Source organism: Daphnia pulex, chromosome 11 (genome assembly GCF_021134715.1).
Source record: "Daphnia pulex isolate KAP4 chromosome 11, ASM2113471v1".
NCBI classification, from domain to species: Eukaryota; Metazoa; Arthropoda; class Branchiopoda; order Diplostraca; family Daphniidae; genus Daphnia; species Daphnia pulex.
The window spans coordinates 3,869,324-3,889,865 of NC_060027.1; the positions used below are offsets into that span (position 1 = coordinate 3,869,324).

A 20,542-nucleotide genomic window follows, 5' to 3' on the forward strand; every position below is an offset into this window, starting at 1 on the left:
TAGGTTAGTTTAAATCCGCTTTTTGTTCAACGACTTAAAAAAATTTCGACGCGGAAAAAAGTGATACAATGAAAAACAGACTATTTCGCGCAGCTCATTAAATTGAAATATGAAAAAAAACTGGTAGAATTCAAATTTGTAATTTTCATAATTGAACTGAATTGTAGCACAACAAGGTGTAAAAACAATATCTTAAACATAAAATGATAAATCATAATAAGATTCTTGGTTAAACTACCAAAAGTTGTCAATAGGTCATGTGCTTTACAAGGTACCCCTTACTACCCCGGCTTTTCTTATCCTCCTAGTTTTACAGCGTGTGAGTAAACACTGACTGGCATTGGACTGGTTAGTTAGGTAAACAATGTCACAGAAAACATCCACAAAACTTATTGATGTTGATTGAAAGTAAGTTCTTCTGTAACCATCAACTTCTTCAAATTGTAGCACAATGTCGAAGGGTTAACCTGAAATAAAATAAATGACTAATTAAGAATGCAGTAAAAAAAAATAATATACCAAATAATAGATACCTGGAATTGGTTCAACATCTCTCGGCATTCCACTAGTGGATAAGGATAAGAAACAATGGTGAGGGATTAAACATAAAATATTATTAAGATGTAAATTTTAAACAAGATTGCAGTGACAGCAAGCAATACCTCAAATGAACCAATTGAAAGGAACCACAGAAAGGAAGAGCTCAGCTGCTCAGCTAAGTACTTGCAATATGGTATGTCTGCAATATCACCTAGAAAAATCAAACAAAAACCTCAGGACAAATACAATTGATTGTAGATGTAGAAAATGTTATTTAGTTTATGTGCTCAAACTGCAGCTCACCATTATTAAAATCGGAAAAGACAGTCAATTAAGCGAAATGACAACTCAAAGTTCTTGGATTCATTTGAGTTTCACCATTTACAGAACATGCATCTGAAAGACAAGAACAGAAAATTTGTAAGATTGCTGTGATATTACAATTTTTGATTCCATTTTTATTACAGCTGCAGGATTTATGACAGCTTAGAATTCCTGGCCAGCTTCAACATATGGTCGTCATTACGTGGCAATCGGCAAATGATGAAAAATGGACTTGTAAATAATCTAAATATGGATGAAACATTAAATTAAAATCATACATGTTAACTTATGCTGATATTGATTTCACTTTTCGAATTCTTTCAATTTTCCACATTTCAGCTGTCAGCTACTTCCTTAGGAGCTTGGACAATCGTCTCGTCTGCATGAAGCACTGGCATCATCTAGCGTTTGTTTTTACAATTCAGACGATTGTCCAGTGTGCCGCTAGATGGTGTTTGTATTATTTTTAAAATGGCGAAATGTGTGAAGAGTTTTGTCATCTTCTGTTTTCAAATTTTCATGTTTTACTGCCCAAAATCAACCAATTAATTACATGTAAGCTTATTGTGATTATTCTAATTACATAGTAGACAATTTTCTATCACTCACTGCGTACTTGACCAATTGACTAATTGTGAACTGTACTTGGAATTCTAGAAAATGTACCTGCCGTCTAGTCATCTGATTAAATTTGGACCCTTTTTAAAAACCAATTGCTCAACTCTTCTGTAACTCACACCCTCAGCTTCATCTGCATCATCCTCTCACATCTTAGACAAAACTGCAAGCTGTTATGCCCAAAAGTTGTGGCATTGCATATATGGTTACATGTAAGCATAACCTTCCGAATTTACTACCTAATCATCCATCAATGCAATAAAATAATCTTAAAATTCACACCCATTTTTTTAACAGGTTCCTTCTTGCCTGAAAGATGTTTACACCTTTGAACACTCTTGGAGGGGTTGTTGCGTCATGAAATTGTATTGCTGCCATTCCCTGCATCTCCCACTTCATAGCTGCAAGAAACGAGCCTTCAACAGATTGAGGTAGAGGTGTGCTTTTCTGTTCTTGATTTATCATGTAATTAACTTTGGATTCCACCTTGGTCGTGGGTATTTATGGGCCTCACTGCAATGTTTTTCTGTTCTTTGCTTTCAAAGGAATTCATAGGTTGTGTGGTATGCCATTGGATCCATTGGATTTCGCGAGTCAGCCACCTATGTCAATCTACAACGCAGTTTCTTTATTGGAATTCTGTGGTCCTGGCACAGAGATCCTTGATGCTGGCCTTTGTCCATTACAGAAGAGTGACTTCTACCAACTCTCTGCTCCATCCTTATCTTCGCTATCCACATTCGTCTAGCTTCTCTGCTTATTATGCTGCTAAACAATTGGTCGTACTTCACTGACGAGTTAGACCAGTCGCTTCCGTCCTCAGCGACACACCTACTGTCACTCTCCGCGGAATTATGCCCAGGTACCCGATAATTGACTTATTTTCTTAGATTATCTACTACTAATTAGTAGTAGTAATAATCTACTGTGTTAAACTCTGTGTCAGTGTAATTCCAAAATCAGGCCTTTTTAGCTATCTTGCGCGCAAACGAAGTGTTACTTAGACGTTTTTTTTTAACGCTAGATGGCTTTACGAAAATTTTCAGCTGTCGAAACAGTCAGTTTCAGTTACTTTGCATATCTCTTTAGACATTTATCGGCAATTTTTTGTGAAAATTTATTAGGGCTAACTGATGATAACTATTCCACCAACAAAGCTCACTTGTCAAATTTTCGATTTTTGCTCTTTTTTTCTACTTCCGGTTTTCTCATTTCAGTCAGTAGTTCAGTAAATATTAATTCGACGCACAAAAAAACCACATATTCGTGATCCTCGTCAAATTTGTGGTAAAGTTCATGTTTTTATTTTTACGTACGCGTACTTCCGGTTTTCAGAATTTTCCTGAACTATAGTTCAGGAAAATTCTCGATTTTGGCCAAATTTTGGATTTCGTTTAAATCACGTCTATTTGACCCCAAATTTCATGGAGATCACGAATATGTGGTTTGACTTGACGACAGCTCAATGGTTGAGGCGCTGTGGTTACTTCCGGTTTACTTCCGGATTTTTTTTTAAAGACTGGCAAGTGAGCTTTGTTATGTGTACAGTTCCCAATACTGTTAGGTAGATTTTAAGCAATTTAAAGCGGGCCTTTAAAGTTTTGAGCAAAAAAACCTGAACAATGAACCTATGTGTGTTATGTGACTTTTATTGGTATGTCACTAAATAAGAATTGTTTTCTCACTTCATTCAGGTAATCCAGAGGAAACGTCGAGAAGATGGACATCGAAACGTCGTCGGTATCTCCAAAATGACAGCGCGGATCATCATTTGTTGTTGGTAATTTGTGTTAGTGTTAGTTAACCCGTTGGCTGCCACGCCTTTGTTCTCCCCTAGCTCCTTAGCACGGGCCGCGCTGTTCGGTCTCGTGGTTTTCATGCCGCGGGGGCGGACAGTCGCACCAGCCCCAGATTCGCCGAAAGGCCCTGTTAGGCAATGCACCATAGGGACTTCCCCCTTGTCGATGCGGTGATGGATTCTAGAGGTTGTGCATTCCATCTTCTCCCGTCACCGTGTCAGCCCGGACTTGTCAGCAATGGCAAGTCCCACCTTGGTCATGGATCCTTCTGACGTGGCGCGTAGAGTAGTAGAAAAACAACCTACGGGTTGTATGGCGTGGCAGCCAACGGGTTAACTTAAGTGTATGTGTGTATTGTATGTATGTATTTATTGTATAATTAATGTGACTGTTTAATGTGGTGGAATTGAGGGTGGAGGTGGGACATTAAAGCAATTCCTTTTAAAGTTTAAAGTGACATATCATTTTCAGATTATGCAACCAAATATTATTTGCAATTCCTTTGTTAAGCCAACTTCAGTTAAAAATGGAGCTGAACTTTTAAAATATAGAGTAACTCCAATCAGTAGGTCTCTTTCGTTACTTACCCTGAAAATGATGTCAGAATCTGTTCAAGTGCAAAGCGACTTAACATATGAAAGTCGCAATGTCAAAAGGCTTGAAGGTTTTAAAGATTCGTAGAAGATAGTTACCATTAAAAAATGTATTTCCTCATTTCATATCAACAAAAACTCCAAGTGATTAGTAACCCTTTTGACATGCCCGACAACTTTGAACACCATTACACAATACGCAATTTCAGTTTTGGTATTTAGGAGCCTCCCTTTAGTAAACTGGAGAAGCGAAGGTTGTGATGTAATATCCAGGTGCCTTAGTGGTGTAGTAAGTCGGGGCAGTGGAAAACTTCGGAACTTCGGTGTAGTAGGTGGAATCAGCGTAAGTAGTGGTATAATACTCAGATGCCTTGCTAAAGTAGTACTTTGAAGTTTCAGTGTAGTAGCTAAGAGCAACGTAGGTTGTAGTGTCATACTCGGGTGCCTTGGTTTAGTGGTTATGTAGTACTTGGAAGCCTCGTTGTAGCAGCTGATGGCAGCGTGGGTTGTAGCGTAATATGCGACCTCTGCGGAACAGTGTAAAAGGCTGGGGCAGGATACGTGGTGGTGTAAGTACTCCGCTGCCTTCGTGGTGTAGTACTCCGCTGCCTTCGTGGTGTAGTACTCCGGTTGTTGCGTATGTTTTTGTCATGCAGTAAGCCGGCTGCGTTGTGGTTTGGTATCCACCATACCCACGAGACATCGATACACTAGTGGCTGACCCAACCACCAAGGATACAACAACCAACAGCAGGACGACGCCATAGTTAACTAGACGGTAAAAAAATTGAACAATTTTAAAAATTTCAATAACAGGCATATTAACATTGAACAGAAAAAAATACTGATACAAAACTCCATGTAAAAACAGAATATTTACCATTTGGTTGTAATACTCGGTGGCTTGGTGTAGTAAACAGAAGCCTCAGTTTTGTAGTAGCTTGGAGCAGAGTAATACTTGGGTTCCTCAGTGTAGTAAACTGGGGCACACGTACGTGGTTGTGTAATATGTGGCCTCTTCGGTGTAGTAGTTGGGAACTTCGTCATAGCATCTAGGTGTAGCGTAGGTTGAGGTGTAGCAAACTGGTGTCTCGGTGTAGTATTTCAGTTCAACGTAGTACGAAGGAGCAGCTGCTGTGTTATATCTGGGCTACGTGGTACTTGGTCACTCCAGTTGTGGTTGTGCAGTTCGGGGCAGAGTAGTACTTGTGCGGTTCGGTGTAGTACTTGACCGCTTTAGTATTGAAATATGCTGGAGCCTCGGTGTAGTAGGATGGGGCAGCATTCGTAGTCGTGTAGTACTTGGGGACTTCGGTGTAGTAAGTAGATGTTGCGTATGTTGACTCTGTTGTGTAGTAAGGCGGCGGCGTGGTGTAGTATTCTTTCTCTGCTGTAGCATCCACCCATGTGCAGGAAACATCGGTACACTCGTGGTCGACCCATAAACTAACGATACAACAGCAAACAGCAGCACGGCGCCATAGTTAACTTTCCTATGAACGATTTGAACATTAATTATTGAATTTACTAGTCACATCAACTGAAATCAAGGTGAAATTGATTCACTTCTCGAAATAAAAATGAATGTTTACCCATGATTGCGAATTGGTGGTACTACGAAGAAGGCAGTTGTTGACAAATAGTACACTGCAGTTGCTGTTGACGTGTCGGAGATGATCACTCGACTGATTTCTTCGTTGTTGCTTTATACCATATATCTAGGGGAACAGTAACCAGCCATCAACATTACAACACCCAACAACAGTACAACACCCAACAGCAGCACGACGCCTTAGTTAACTAGACAATCAATAAATTTAAACAAAAATATTCAGTAATTAATGACATTAACAAAAGTCGAAAGTAGCATTAATACAACAGTAAAAAAAACCAAAAAAACAGAATTTTTACCCATGATTACGAACAGGTAACACGATGAAGAAGGCAATTTGTGACAAATAGTGCGCTGCAGCAGTTGTTGCGGTGTCGGAGATCATCACTCGACTGATTTCTGTCGCCTTTTCTCTCTCCTTTTATACGATTTTTTCTCATCCTGATTCACCTCTTAATCCTTGCGGCTATTGTACCTGCTTGAAAATGATGAAACACGTTCCTTTCTCACCCAACCTCTACACAATTTATGGCACTTTTATGTAATGATCTACGTGACCTTCGAAAGTGAAGGAAATGCAAACCGGCCTTTCCTCCTGCAGGTTGACGTTGCTGGGGATGGGTCTACAAAAACCAATATCAAAATGAAAACCAAGTGGTTATTTAACACATCCCGTTCTCACCCAGCCTCTGCACCACATGACACGTTTTACGTAATGACCTTCGAAAGTGAAGGACATACAAACTGGCCTTTCCTTCTGCATGGGATTGGAATGGGTCTACAACAACCAATATCAAATGAATACCAAATACAAATAGTTAAGACTTAAACTTTACTCACTTTACACCAATTGACATTTGAGTCATTTGACTCGTTTCTTCGGTGAAAGAATAATTAAATCTTCCATTTCGAACCGTTTGAAAAACAGTTGGCTTTTTTGAAAATATTCCTCTGCAATCTTATCTAGGTTTCAAACACATGATCAGTCCATATTCATTTCATGATGGGCACACAGCTGAGCCTTGTTAGAAACCTCTCTTCTCGGTCAATAAGTTATCAAAAGCTGCAAAAATGTTAACACTGGAACAATCCTTGTACTCACCTTATACTGAATACTGACACCCTCTAGTGAGATCTAGCGTTTGAATACCCATACATACATCCAAACATAAGCTTAAAATTTGTAATATGTTTCCCTACTTACTACATGTCACAATACACCAATACCTGATGTAGTCTACAATAGCCTGCACCAGAAATTGAACTCAGGAGTTGGGACTCAAGCGTAAGAAATCTAGGCTACTACCACTTAGCTACTACTACGGTCTACGGACCTTAATCAAAGTAACCATTCCATTACTCTCTCAGACAGGTTTCTTCGTAAGAATATGAACAATTTCCGCAGATCACTCAAAACGATGAGCGAAAATGGTATAATGGTTATGGTAACTAATGTGTTTCTTACAAAGACCCAGGGTTCGATTCTTACTCCCTTCAAATGTCTGATTGTCCCTCCATGTTGTCTTCCTCTCTCCCCATGTCTGTTTGTAGGCTACACTATTATGTAAACTAACACAACTACTAACTAAATCTCACAAAGTGGGGCTTCATAATAAAACATTTATCTACACACAAATGAAGAATTTGTATAAGTATAACAATAAGGTAACTTTTCCAGTTTGATTTGGATTGAAACCAAAAGACGAGGTCCTAAGAGCATCAACCTCATTAACCAAGCGACCAAACTCACTATCCTCCAAACTACAACCCTCACTCAACAAGTTTTTCCTTGCCGAATCACAGCATCAGATAAGTCTAGTCTAGATTAGATAAAAAAATTGCATACAGTAAATAAAATAGATGAATAATTGCTTGAAATGCTGTTCAACTTATACATCACAGCTCATATTGGATTCTAGTTTCTTCTCTGCCGCTCTTTGCTGAAAAGTCAGCCTGACGTTGGCTGAGAAATAAATAACAAGAGAATGTAACAGTGTAAACCATCACTGCAAATTTAAAGGTAAATAGGCTTACCAAGAGTACGAGTCACTTGTTTGTGATGAGCAACAATGGCTCCATGAGTCAGCATAGCAGAGGGAAAATCGTGGGCTTGATCCTTCAGTTCCTGGGTTTCCTGTTATTACAAATCGAACAATTTCTTAGCTGCAAACAGGGAATGAATTCAAGCCAATATTGTAAAAGAAATTTTAATCTGAATCCTACCAACCCGGTCGACTCGAGGTTACGCCGTTACGCTTATTTTGTATTTTGTCGTCTGCAGTATTTTGTTTTACAACGTTGAAATAGTGAAATTGTAAGCTGCCTTTTCATTTTTTATAATTTTAATATTTAACTTTTTTTATAAACTATGTCATGCTAATAATATTAAGACGTATTCAAAACATTTTTATCCATAGTTATTACTAATTAATCTCTAACATTCTTTCCAGAATGATTTTTTTTGAACCGTCAGTCGGTCAGTGCACTCAAATCTCAAAATCCATCTATTGAGCTTAGCAGGCGAAAAAAATCCATCTATTGAGCTAAGCAGGCGAATTTCATTTTCCTCCACCCCTAATAAAAAAATGCCTCGCCCTAACCTAAATCCTTTCGGGAAAAAATAAAATACCCTCCCCTCCCCACCCCATTTTCCCCCGTTCCAAAATGCCCTCACCCTAGATTCCTTCGGGAAACAGAAAAAAAAACCCTTCGGGTAACATCGACTACAAAATATTCAAACTTATAGTAAAAGGGCTTGCCAATTGCCATTGCCACAAAATCCAAGGACCTCTCCACTCTCTATTTTTGCGTGTATTATACAAATGGGTAACTGTAGAGCGATGGGTGAATGAAATGTCTTTTGCATGGCTAATTCGTTTCCACTGTACCGCCGACAAGAAAAAGTGATCACTCACTCAGAGCAAACACCTGTCACATCATTGTGATACGGACCATTTACAGTGGGTTCAAACCGGTTTACGGTTGACAAGGCATTTTAAATCACGAATTTACGCTCAGACGAATTTAATTTTAGGAAAGAGATGTATTCAATTGCCGAAAGTGCTTTATGGAACCTCGGTCAAAAGGCCATGGCACTAATAATTAAAACGGACACCTTTTATACGGTAAAAAAAACACCCTACAACATCCGGGATTGCACATGGTTTTCAATAAAAGAACGTAAATCCTTTTTAGGGAAAACTTATTTAAAAAAATTGCAATTTTAACATTTTTTAAGGCTTGTGCACAATAAAATCCCAAGTTTCTCTCAGTTTCAGATCTAGAATTTGAGACGCGTTCATCGGTCCCAGGCCGTAGGACAGAGGAAGAAATTTGTTGAAGACCATCAGAATACCACTCATCCATGTGAGGACTATCAGAATACACATCCAGTTGAAGAACTGCTTGGCAAATACCAGCCTAAACAAGAACCATGAAAAAAATAAATAGAGAGTTAGAAAATGGTAACGAAATGGTTCATTAGTCCTCTAACCAACCTTGTAAGATAGTAAAGATGCTCAACCAGAGCGGCATTCAAAAGTAATTTAAATGCGAGTGCCGGTAAATAATGATGCAGGAAGAGCGTGTGGTCGACGAAAAAATAAGGCAGGAAGTGGAATACGTAGCCAACTAGAAGAACCTCGCCGGTTGTGCGGAATTGGTTCCAGGCTTCTGTTGCGCCAACAAGTTTTATTTAGAAAATTAAAAAACAACGCTTGATTGATGTGAAAGACAGACGGTTTACCTTCGTGAATGTCGTAACATTGCCTACGCTGTCTCAAGAGATAGAAAATCAGAAGACTGCAATAGACTCCAAGGGCAACCGTTGCGGAATACCAGACGAAGATGTTACCTAACAAGTGAATTTGGGCCTGAGGAATCAAACCAATAAAAAAAGAAGAGAATCTGTTATCAAAGCGACTAAAGATATCCAAAAAGTCAAATAGTAAATTACATTCGACTCTGGAGACACCCAGTAGGCGATGCCTCTGGTCAAGACAAGCCACTCCCACGGGCTGGAAGTGTACATGTGATTTTGAACGTTCTCGTTGGAAATGAAAAGCATCCGGATTTGAAGCTCGAAAAACTTTTCCCAGAAACCCATCACGACGGGCTCGAGTGGAATAAAATCTGTCGTCATCAGTTCCAGCTGTCGATCTTTCTCGTCCTCATCTACAGAAAATTGATGAATAAAGGATCATGAAAATAAAATAAACAAATAGCTTACTGCGCGTGTAGCGATGCTCCTCGACGTTGAAAATGGTGTTGGGTTGATTGACCATGACGTCACCGACGATTTCGTGCTGGTTATGCCCCCATTCCGGCAGCAGTCTTCCAGAGAACGCCAGGGCTACACTCGTATTGACATGGATCAGTCGAACCTGTTAAGAATAAACATGTTTGTCTCATTCCCGAATTTTTAAAATCAATAATATATTTACCATTGACTCTAAAGCGTGCCAGACATCGCCAATTTCTTCGCGGTTGGTAATTTCGACTCGCCAGACATCCTGGGCCGGCATGGAGACGTTGTGATCAACATAACAACTCACTTCCTGCAAGAACAAACAATAAAAACGTTACATTCCCTAGGTTAAAGTCATTCGCCTCAGGTCGTTCGAAAAACTTCAGCGCACCATTTTCGGATATCAATTGAATATTCAAGGACGAACCTGTTTGGTTGGAGAAGCCGGAGCCGCCACATTGTGCGAATTCAAATTGCGACCGGTGATGCCGTGAACAAGTTGAACCTCCTCGCCGTGTGAAATCCTGTCCAGTGGTGCAGCGACCGCAAGATCAGTCCTAACAACCAAAAAAGAGATTAGACACAATCATTCAAAAACATGTTTTGCCATAAATCAAATAGATATTCGTGTCGAACCTGTTTGGTCTCTTGATAATCCACCAGTTGTTGATATCTTTGGCGACGTAGCACGTCACTTGCTGCTGATGAGAAGATCCGCGCTTGTCAGCGTATTTGACAGGGTAATTGGCTGCGTGGCTGTGCAACCAGCAAGGAGAGCCGTGGGCGTGTCTCAAAGTCACCTGAGAACCATGAACGACTTCCAGGGGTTGACCACGGACGATCGAGCTCAATCCACCCTAGAAAAAACAGCAATATAAAGAAATAAGAAACTAGTCCAATCAAAATTTGAAAAAAGAAAGAAAATCTTTGCATACTTCCAAGCTGGCCTGGAAAGCAGATGACATGGCAGAGTCGTGTGGGCCGGCATTGACCAGCGTACTCAGGTGGATGTAGAAAACACCGACGTAAACCATCAGCGGGACCATGAAAAAGGCGAAAAAGCGTGCACAAGCATGGCCAAAGACTTGCTTCTTGCTTAGCGACAAGTTGCCTAACACTTTTTCCCAGAAGTCATGACCAACCAGGGCCAACCCCAGCAGATAAGAGTAGACACCGACATACTTGACACTGTCGATGTGAATGGAAAAAAATAAAAATAGAACAAGATGGACACGTCAAAATACAAATGCAGGTATTTCTTTCAAATTAATCTTACCACAGGGCGCAAGTCAAAAAGATAGCACCGGATAGGAGCCAGCCCCACCAACGTAGAGAGTAAGAGTGAGCTTGGGCGTTGCCACTGCGTTCGAGAGCACGGAACTTGAGAACGCAGAGAACGCCACTCATGGCGAAGAAAAGCAGGATCGGCTCCATGAGCATGTAGTGCGATTGTGTCAGGAGGGCATTATCTGAAATTTATTCACACGACAGGTAAGGATTTGGCTATGATTCTGGGGTTATCGGTTTGATTAATGGATAGGGGATGTTTCGTACCGAAAAGAAACAGGAATCCAGCAAGGGCAGCGGTCCATTGCGAATAATTCAGCTGCAGCATAATCATGTAGACCAGTGGGATAAGCAAACTGCCAGTCAGGGCAGGAACAGATCGCATCGCAAAAACCGGTACGCTGGCATTGTACGACGAGCCAATCTTATCGAATTTAAAATCACCTAAAACACAAAAACAAATATTTTTTGGATTAAATCAGATAGAATAAGGAAATATCAATATTTGCGTCGCAATCCTTTTCTCTTTCATCAAGATACGATCAATCATTCTACGACGTTATTTCAGGTTATTCTGAAATGAGGCACAGGTTCCTTACAAGAGCCCCGTGTTCTATGGCCAACGGGTACAATAAACAAGAGTGAGACCACATTAAAGAATCAAATTCATGGCCCTCGTCTAGAAGCCTCGAGTAGAAAAACTAATAACACAATAACATCCACGTCAGTCATCTTTCTCGAGGGCTTCTCACAATTACTAGGAAAAACCTTGAATATTTCATTTCATTTCACTTTGTTAGGTAGTTGAACTACTACAGTAGTGCGTTTCATTCCTCTTCACTATTTAAATCGCTACATCCATCGTGTCTAGTTGATTTAATCGAAAATAATAAATAAGACGGGTCAGTTATTCAGCCTCCCGCGAGCTTTAATGAGAATTTCGGATCAAAGGCGATCTAGTGAAAATAACAGGGTTAGATTCGAACCTTGAAATCCACCCAGGTAACCGGCGAGGGCTAACAACTGTTTGCCCAAAGGCGGATGCGAATCGAAGAAGAAAGTCTGCTTCTGGTAGAGTCCGGCATAGCGGCCGTAATGTAGCTCGTCAAAGACAATGCTGTTGGGCTGATCCAAAGCGTAGAACCGTGTAGCCAATGCGACACCAAACAGCAGCATGGGTAGTAAATTAAAGTGACAAGTGACGGCCAACGTAGGGAGGTCAGACAGGGCTGTGCCGGCCGTTGCAGCCCCCGCTTTGCCGCCACTTCGCTTCTTCTTCTCAGATTTGCTTGGCGAGGCTTTCTTGGCGACAGTCTCCTCGGCCAATTCTTCCGGCAAAGCTTCGGGTGTCGATTCACCGTCGCCCTGAAATAGAAAAATTAAAAAATTAAATGAATTACAGCGACACGCAAAACAAGAGCGAATGTTTAATTCAAGTAACACATGTGTGACATCTGTGACGAGCATGAAATAAAAACAGATTTACATTAGCTGGTATACGTCACGTTTTTAGAAAGAAAAAAAAGATGTGTCAAATTAAACAAGCTTTAGCCATTTCAAGGCCAATATATTCGTTTCCCTTTCAAAGACGTGTGTGCAGCAGGGACTGGCTCTTTCTTTATTACGACGATAGAAAATGGGAGGAGGAGGGGGGAGTGCTTGCTACCTGGATGGAAAGAACAACAAGCCAAGGACGAGAGTTCAGCCACCCTTACGGCAAAGCCGTCTATGGCAAAACCGCGCATACGTACACGTCGACAAATGCACGTGAAAATAGATGGAGCAGAAAAGAAGTTTCCCTTTTTTTCTTAAAGCAGTATAACTCAATAATACTACCCGCATGAACGACACACAGGAAGTATGGAATGAACGAAATTTACCCCCTGTGTGTAAAGAATTGGTTTTATGTACATCCTAGTTCCACACCAGGAATTCTGAATTTAACAGTCTACCTCACATTGATACGCATGAACAGTTTAAAAATCAGATGGCCTTAAAGTAGGATTTGGATGCAGTTTTTTAAAACGACAGCTGTCAAAATTTAAAAGATAATATGAGGCTTAATAATAGTGTAAGAGAAATGCATACACCGACATTACAGTAAATTGCATTTCGTTAAAATTGAAAGTGTTGAAGAGAACTGAATGACACCTTACCTCATCCCTTGGATCTACGGCTGGATTGGGAATTTCCTTGTTCTTTTCATTTTTGCCTTTGCTGCGATTCACTTTTCTGTTTTTAACTTCTGTGTCAACCATTTTTTCTCCAAGTGATGAGTCTATGGAGAAGTGGAATAAAATAAGGGGGCCTAAGAGTGACTTAGCTCAACCCACCTGTAAGAACGTCAAACACGTACTGAAAAATACACAACGCCGGTGAGTTGGCTCTTTCATTCGGCTCGGAGTTGTGTGCACAGGTAACTTGCCCTTGGCGATCAGAATTCAGAATAGTCGAAACTTTTCGCCCGAGGTCAGCATGCAAGTCTTAGCCAGTTAGGTGACTTCGAAATTCTTCTTCACATTTTCAATATGTTATGAGGTTCGCTCTCACTTTTTACCAAAGAAATGGTACATTTTCAGCAGTCAATTTCAGTCCATTACATCAATTCAAGAGTCCAGAGTCGGCTGCATTCGGCTGTCGTCCAATGACAGTCATCACAAATTTAAAATGACATCCCATGTTTCATGTATTAAACAAACATTAATCTTTAACCCAGTAGCCTATAATTTAAAAAAAAAAAAAAAAAAAAAAATTTAAAGCTCAAAAAAAGAAAAACAAAAAACAAAGAAAAAGTTTATTTGATGAATTAATGATAACTTGACAAATTTTTGATATTTAACCGACAAATAACAAGTTAATTTTAAGATTCCTAATAGATTCTTGAATAGTTATTAAATTTTTTACTATTATTTATCGTTTGTTTAAAGATTATTTTTGATTTTTTTACTTTTTTTTTAAACGTCAAAAGATTTCGACTCTACTAGATGGCGATAGATGGTAGCACAGAACAGCAGTCTCAATTCTGGACGGCCCAGAATGTGTTCTGCGCGATTGGACTCAACCGTTTGGATTGTATAAGGAAAGCCCGGAAGCCCTGTCCGGAATTCTGATTTGACTTTCCAGAGAACTTCCAAAAGATTGACTTATTTATTCGACTTCCCTCCTCCGAGCCATGAGGAGAGAAATTGGAGACACGAGGAAAGTCTTTGACTTGCTATGCTTCTCTGACAACCCCGCAGTATTATGCACAAAGTCGAAGATTCACGTTCACAATCCTGGTGAAGATTATTTTTCCTTTGAAAAGAATTTCCTTTTACAGGAATAGACCCCCTTGGCATCAGAATTTTGTGGCTATAACTGTTTGAATTGCCGGATGCTGAAGGAGATGCTGGTTAGCCTTTGACAACTTCACGCCAAATCTGTTTTAAGATAGCAAATGCGCAATCTTTCGCTTGTTGAAGGAATTGACACACGAACGAGACGAATCAAACAGAATTATTCCATTAATACAATTTTCCTTCCGATTGAAAACAAAACGTCGCACGCCATCTCTGGAACTTGCTTCGAGTTTTAAACTTTGTGATTCTAACAAAACTCAAACTTGCGTCTTTATTTTTTTAAAAATCACTCTACAAACAAACTAATCAAATCAAAATCGATATTTACTTTGAGGTAAAAGGACTTTGATTTGAAATTGGTTGGAGTAAAAAAGAATCCGATTGGATAAGGAGCGTAGCGACGTTATAGATTTCATGAGTATATTCGCATTGCAAGCTTTCCTAAACAAACTTTCCACACAGCGAGAACTTCATAAAAGGATCAACAGCCATTTCTAAAGCTTGTACTTTAGTGACGCAAAAGTGGTGCTATATGGTACGTATACTATGTTTTCTAACCCGCCAAATGTTTTAAGCCCCACTATTGCATTACCTTTTGTTGCAAAACCGAATACGTATACCGTTTGGGCACACAAAGTGCAATCAAGAATTCGTGCATTTGGGAACGAAAAGTGGACTGATGACGTCAATGCTGTGAATCCTTTTCTGTCGGTGCAGTGGAGATCTGTTTCGTGAGACTGAAATAATAAAAATGAGAGCCTAGCCATCGGTGGCTGTTAGTGAACGAGCGTTGATTGAAAGATTGTCTTTATTGTCTCCTCACAAAATTCCGTTATTCTCCGTAAATGTCCTTCTTGACGCAAGGATGATTGGAAGTACCTGCTCGAGACAATGGCGAAGAAAAGAACAATTCAATTATTAACACACATCGCGCCCATTGGATTTTCTCGGACATTCAATTGCGCTCGTGAAGACGTCATACTGCACTGCAACAATGTATTTGAACGCAGGATTCTAGATGAGGTGATGTTAACCCAAGAGTTAGATAAGGTTATCTTAAGATGACGTATCTCAATTTCAACTTATTTTCTCACCGGAGAATCAAGTGGTTGGCAGGGAGGGATAATTAATATCCGTGGAGATGGCACTCAGAACGAATCGCTTTGTTTTTGAATCAAACTAACTTCAAGAGTAGAATAGCAGTCGCATAGTGATTGCGGTCCTTTCAATAAGCGTACAATGGGGGCGTATTCAATGTGTTATTGTCTAGTGCACCGCAATATTCTGTATGTTGAGAAAAGGTGGACAAAACAAGAACAGAGAATTGCCAGTTCGAATGAAATGAAATAGACGACGGTTAGAGTAGTAAAAAACGTATACAAGGGCGTCAGAATCCCAATCAAAGTTGTTTATGTAATTTGATATCGTAAAATTTAAATGATGACTATTGTCGTACCCCCCTCTATCTTTATTTACCTTATTTCCATTTTTGGTCTTTTTTTTAGCTTTCTTCGATCCCAATTTGTAAATTTAGCAGCTCATTACTGTTGTTTTAATTGAAGCCCAAATAAAGCGACCGATTTCCACTGATATCGCAGTCATTTAGTTTATACACGATCGAATGATTTGGCCTTCATTTATATTGTTTTGATGCTTTGCTCTTTACCTATTGAGCGAGACACACCTGGTTGGGTCGCCTCGGACAACGCCACAGAACTCTGCGCAGTCAACACTGTGACGAACGGTAGTTTCAGTAATAAGGATGCGACTGCGTTGAGCTTGAAAAATTTCGAAATATTCACAAAATAAAAAAGCACATAAAGAAAATAAATGTCACAAGCTCAATTGCACGATTATGTAGCAATACAATAAACAAACAAATGCTACATGATTAGCACCGTGCATAATTATGATTCCAAAGTACTACAGAGTACTGCCTATACTGTCGTCTGTCTGTATCTGTGGCGAATCCACCGCTGCCTAATTAGTTTCTATTTCAACTGTACGACGCAATATTTCCACTTATTACGCTTCCGAGACTTCCGAAGAAACGATCGGATCGCAAAAAGCGCTCGTGCATGATAGCGTCGGCACGAATTTGCCATTATCAGACATTGACTTCTATAAAAGGCAAAGTGATTGATGTCACACAGATGCTGCTATTACGACGCTTTGATTTGTACCAGCAGCAATCACGACCGTCTGTGCGTTTCGCTGTGTGTCAAGTTAACCCAGATAGCGTAACGTAAGAGTTCTACGCACGCAGGAATAATCAAAGCTTTCAATTCCTCTGGAGATTTCTTTTTGACTTAGTCCTGAAGACTCCAGCAGCGACACGTGAAATGTTTTATAAGAAAGGCGAAATAAATCAACAGCGACGAAACACGTTCAACTGTTGACTTCCTTCCTAATGGCGCAATGCGCAGCAGCTCTGACATCCTCCGCTGAGATCTTTCGGTGTACAACAGACTTCCCTTTCACGTGGGATGGAGACACGTGCATGTGCCTTCCTGCTGATAAACCAATTTCCATCCGTCGGTGTGCTGTTGGAAATCTCGCAACCGACTGTATTTGAAGATGGTGATGGCTCTACCTACGCTTATAATGGCACGTTTCCAACAATACTCAGACAGGCGTGACACGCAAGCAATATTCTGTTGCAAATGTGCGGTATAGACCAGCAGTTTAAAAAACCCTTTCATCTCGATTCGTCTCGTCAGGCGTTCCAAATACCATGGGGGGAATTATTATCTGCGGGGACTACAGCGCAAATACGAAAGGATATAGTCCCGATCAATGTTTACTCTGAAATGAAGAGACACAGTAGAATAGTCAAACTGAAAACGTGAACGACAAAGACTTCTTTGTTATCCGCTCTGGATGCGGCACAGTCTCGTTTCGAGTCTATTGGCCTATATATTATACCATTGGACATGTGACCAATGCCATCTCGTTTCGAATATATTGACGAAACATGCAATCGATTCCAAGGAATTGATATCTCTAGTTAATGGTTAGCAATGGGTTCAACGTCCTTCCGTGGTTCAATTATCAAGTGGGTCCTTTGCCCTCCGTCATTAGCCAAATAGTACTACCGAGTTTAGATCGATATTTCCATCTCGGACGTCCGGTGAACACGAGATCGACAATCAAATTCGCCAAATTAATTAGTTTGACCTTTTCCGAATGTCTCTTGTCATCAAGCGTATCGTCTGCTGAAAGCCAAATAAAGCGGCAAAGATGTAACTGGAATGCGCAATTCTTTTGATATTATATACACCCACCCTATCAACAGCGTTTAGTACATATTTCCCGCCCGCGACATTGCTTTGACATTGCAGAGTCGTCGATACAAATACAGTCAAAGGGAACGGATACACACAAAGGAAAAACATAGAAAGAAATCAGGAAGACTTTGATCTCGTTTGTCGCTGCGTTTCCCCTGAGCCAATCCTATGCGACCGGTGAACGCGCTTCCAAATGAAATTGGACCGCGGAGCACGGACCAGGATTCTCCCGTTTTCAATCTACCATTTCGGGCCAGGGTTGTAAAAAAATGTGATGCAATAAATAACGATGTAAGCGGTAGCCATGTGAGTCTAGGTCACATGCTTTGTTGTTGTACAGCCTACTATACACGATTGCGACTTTGCGTGCAATAATCTTTCTGTCAATCATCCTCATATTTTTATTTCGATCCCGCAATATTTGATGTGAATGACTGAACCCAAAAGTCCTGGTCCCATGCATTTCCAAGTGTAATCTTGCAAAGAAGTTGTAAGATGATGCACCGGTATTAATATGAATATCTTAAACGCCATCCTCAACTCTCTCTACTCCTCAGCTCCGGTCCTTGGAAACGATAATCCAATCCAATCATCCCGGTTGTGCGCTTCAGTGAATCGCATTTTCTTTTTTTCTCCCTTTTTTTTAAATATTTTATATTGAAGAATTGGAACTCATTTGAAGGACGTCAGCCAGAACCTCTTATTGGCTGACACTCATCCGGCTTCCGCTTCTCAAACGCTCTAGTCGTTTCATCCAATTGAGCGTGTACCAATCACTGGTTGCATTTTTGACACACAGGCAACACTTTTCCATGGGAGAAGAGGCCGAAACGATTATGAATTCCGAGTACAAGGAAACTGTTTTAATATTTATTGAGAGTATATGGGGGTATTTAGAAAGACAAAGGGGTATAATAGAGTATACTAAATCGCATGCTGGGCTTCGAAGCCGTACAGAACCCGACAGGGATACCTTCCATCACGATTGATTCATTTTGAAATTGTCGGAGTTGGTACTGGTAAAAACAAAATATTCAATGAATAATAATTCAACAATCTCTAGTGGCAATCGCAATGTGGAAGACCCCGTGTGGCCATCGCAATTTAAAAATAAAAGATAAGTGAAGCCAATGTGGCTAGTTTGATTCTTTAAATCTTTATTTGTGTTTTCGTCACGGCTATGAATAATTCAGGACAGTGCAAGTTTAGATTATTCATATACTTTACTACTAGATTCACAAAAGAAAAGTTCATATCACGCAGTATATTTAAAACATGCATGTTTCGGCATTTCCTTTTAGGAAGCGACCGAATTTCGACCGATGGCGGATACGCAAACAACCGAACTTGTGTCCTTGTTTGTCCTTGTTGTCCTTGTCTCAAGGTCTGGACGGATTATTTGTCAAAAGTTATTCCGCTTGCGGGGAAATTCCACACAGCACATAAAAAGTTAATCCAGTCTAACCACAAAACCGTGTGACCGCTAGTTTGTGACGTCAATCACATCAGGCAATTTCCAAGTGCTCCGTTAAAAAATTATATGGTCTGTAGACGTGGTAAACTGTCCGTTAACGATTACATTATTTTGGTTATTTTCGCTTTTCCTCTTTTATAACTAGACTACTGTACAAGAAGGATAATCTGTGTAAGGATAAAAGTTGCTTGATTATTTACCAGCTGCTCAAAGTTATATACCGACAGTCTGGCTCAAATGTCAAGAAAACTCTGGCAGTTGATTATTAGACTTTCCCCTTTCGTAGTAGCGGTGCCGAGAACTATGGCCAATAAGGCCATAACTTTGGAGTTTGAAAACTCATAACGACTTACATAAATCGATGATTCACATAAAAAGTAGGCCTACTGTTCCACACTTGTTATCCTACTTCTAGGAATGTTGAACGGAGCGCGAGAGCAATGGATGGCTGGTCTAAAAGGGCACTCACGCGTGAAAAAAAAGTAGCCCTTATTATAAGTTTGACTTTTCTTTTCTTTTTCAACAGACAGTTATTTACGCCAACGTAACTTAAAGAGCAAAGGTTGCTGCAAGAAACTGCGAGTCGGTTGGTTGGCTGTCGTTTTATTGAAACGTGATTTCAGAGCTCCTAGCTAGCTTCTCCTTGTGACTTAACCCGCGGTGTGTGTGATTTTATTTTATTTTATTTTTTTGAGGTTGATCAATGCTTACATGCTCTGCGACGTACTCTTCTTTCTATGACGCAATAACTCGTTTATAGGACAGCTGAGAATTTAAAATCCTCGAGGCTCTTGACTCTCCCGAAAAAAAAAAATCCTATTTCCTCACGTACCGCAAAAGCCCGCAGTATAAAGCATACGCGAGTAAATATATATATAGATATTATATACACCATTTGACATTTGCCAAATTTGGACACACCAGGAGCAGCCTTTTAAAATTTATAAAATAATAAGATGCGTTCGTGGAATGTTGCTCAAAAAGAAACAGCAATGGGAATTCAACGAACGAATACAACCGCGGGATTTTTGCGGATCAGCTCGGCATTGTGCAGGAGCACTGAAAGGATGCTATTGATTTTTTTGACAAAGAAAAGAGTCTTATTTACAGATGTAAATTTTTTAAAAAAGAAAAAGGGTGAAATCAATTCAACTTCATGGTAGCTTTAAAAGCATTCAGTCAATTCGGGAAAATAAATGCCTTCACGTTCCGACATCTTATGCGTGCAAAGAGTGAAGGAACGGGAGACACGAGACTTACAACACGACACGTGACACACGAGATGATTTTTTGACAAATATTTGATTTCCTGAACTTCGTTCTATACATAGCTATACCCGTATACCGGTACCTGGTTTAATGAATTTTCAGAGAATTAGCCTCGTGTTAGCTTGTCTCGTTCGTCATTTCCTGCATGAATTCGT

At 40.0% G+C, this 20,542-nt stretch overlaps 1 protein-coding gene and 4 long non-coding RNA genes across 10 annotated transcripts; 1 reads left to right on the forward strand and 4 right to left on the reverse strand.

The window, feature by feature from the left end:
* Window positions 1-124: 124 nt before the first annotated feature.
* Window positions 125-1,260, reverse strand: LOC124208246. 2 transcript variants are annotated; one of them, XR_006880374.1, is made up of 6 exons: window positions 1,172-1,260; window positions 1,006-1,107; window positions 844-936; window positions 663-751; window positions 534-565; window positions 125-467 (listed from the first exon to the last, which is right to left on the reverse strand). It is a non-coding gene; the product is annotated as an uncharacterized LOC124208246 (long non-coding RNA). The 2 variants fall into 2 exon arrangements; XR_006880373.1 differs by having other exon boundaries at window positions 1,006-1,219.
* A 34-nt stretch (window positions 1,261-1,294) lies between these two features.
* LOC124208245 lies at window positions 1,295-3,238 on the forward strand. Of its 2 annotated transcripts, none has more exons than XR_006880372.1 (5): window positions 1,295-1,419; window positions 1,522-1,694; window positions 1,780-1,919; window positions 2,028-2,344; window positions 3,177-3,238. It is a non-coding gene; the product is annotated as an uncharacterized LOC124208245 (long non-coding RNA). The 2 variants fall into 2 exon arrangements; XR_006880371.1 differs by having other exon boundaries at window positions 1,296-1,419; window positions 1,780-1,913.
* Window positions 3,239-3,969: 731 nt separating this feature from the next.
* Window positions 3,970-6,090, reverse strand: LOC124208247. Of its 2 annotated transcripts, XR_006880376.1 has the most exons (5): window positions 6,045-6,090; window positions 5,786-5,961; window positions 5,467-5,674; window positions 4,755-5,367; window positions 3,970-4,645 (listed from the first exon to the last, which is right to left on the reverse strand). It is a non-coding gene; the product is annotated as an uncharacterized LOC124208247 (long non-coding RNA). The 2 variants fall into 2 exon arrangements; XR_006880375.1 differs by having other exon boundaries at window positions 5,786-6,057.
* Window positions 6,091-7,092: 1,002 nt separating this feature from the next.
* Window positions 7,093-7,961, reverse strand: LOC124208249. Of its 2 annotated transcripts, none has more exons than XR_006880378.1 (3): window positions 7,714-7,961; window positions 7,521-7,620; window positions 7,093-7,449 (listed from the first exon to the last, which is right to left on the reverse strand). It is a non-coding gene; the product is annotated as an uncharacterized LOC124208249 (long non-coding RNA). The 2 variants fall into 2 exon arrangements; XR_006880377.1 differs by having other exon boundaries at window positions 7,710-7,961.
* Window positions 7,962-8,509: 548 nt separating this feature from the next.
* On the reverse strand, window positions 8,510-13,602 carry LOC124208250 (protein O-mannosyltransferase 1-like). 2 transcript variants are annotated; one of them, XM_046606012.1, is made up of 14 exons: window positions 13,376-13,602; window positions 13,176-13,297; window positions 12,006-12,384; window positions 11,287-11,463; window positions 11,009-11,201; window positions 10,668-10,920; window positions 10,369-10,589; window positions 10,160-10,289; window positions 9,929-10,042; window positions 9,715-9,868; window positions 9,442-9,659; window positions 9,232-9,358; window positions 8,984-9,158; window positions 8,510-8,906 (listed from the first exon to the last, which is right to left on the reverse strand). In XM_046606012.1, exons 1-14 carry the CDS (start codon window positions 13,410-13,412, stop codon window positions 8,720-8,722), a joined length of 2,487 nt encoding a protein of 828 aa, XP_046461968.1. In that variant the 5' UTR covers window positions 13,413-13,602; the 3' UTR covers window positions 8,510-8,719. The 2 variants fall into 2 exon arrangements, with proteins under 2 accessions (XP_046461968.1, XP_046461969.1); XM_046606013.1 differs by having other exon boundaries at window positions 13,353-13,601.
* Between the last annotated feature and the right edge of the window lie 6,940 nt (window positions 13,603-20,542).

Bases quoted from the DNA above. Each gene is read 5' to 3' on its own strand.
- LOC124208250 (XM_046606012.1), bottom strand. From the start codon at position 13,412: ATGAAAGAGCCAACTCACCGGCGTTGTGTATTTTTCA. The intron at 10,590-10,667 runs GTATGCAAAGAT...TGTTTTTTCTAG, and splicing joins CTTTCCAGGCCAGCTTGGAA to GGTGGATTGAGCTCGATCGT. The intron at 9,359-9,441 runs GTAATTTACTAT...TTGATTCCTCAG, and splicing joins GGGTGTCTCCAGAGTCGAAT to GCCCAAATTCACTTGTTAGG.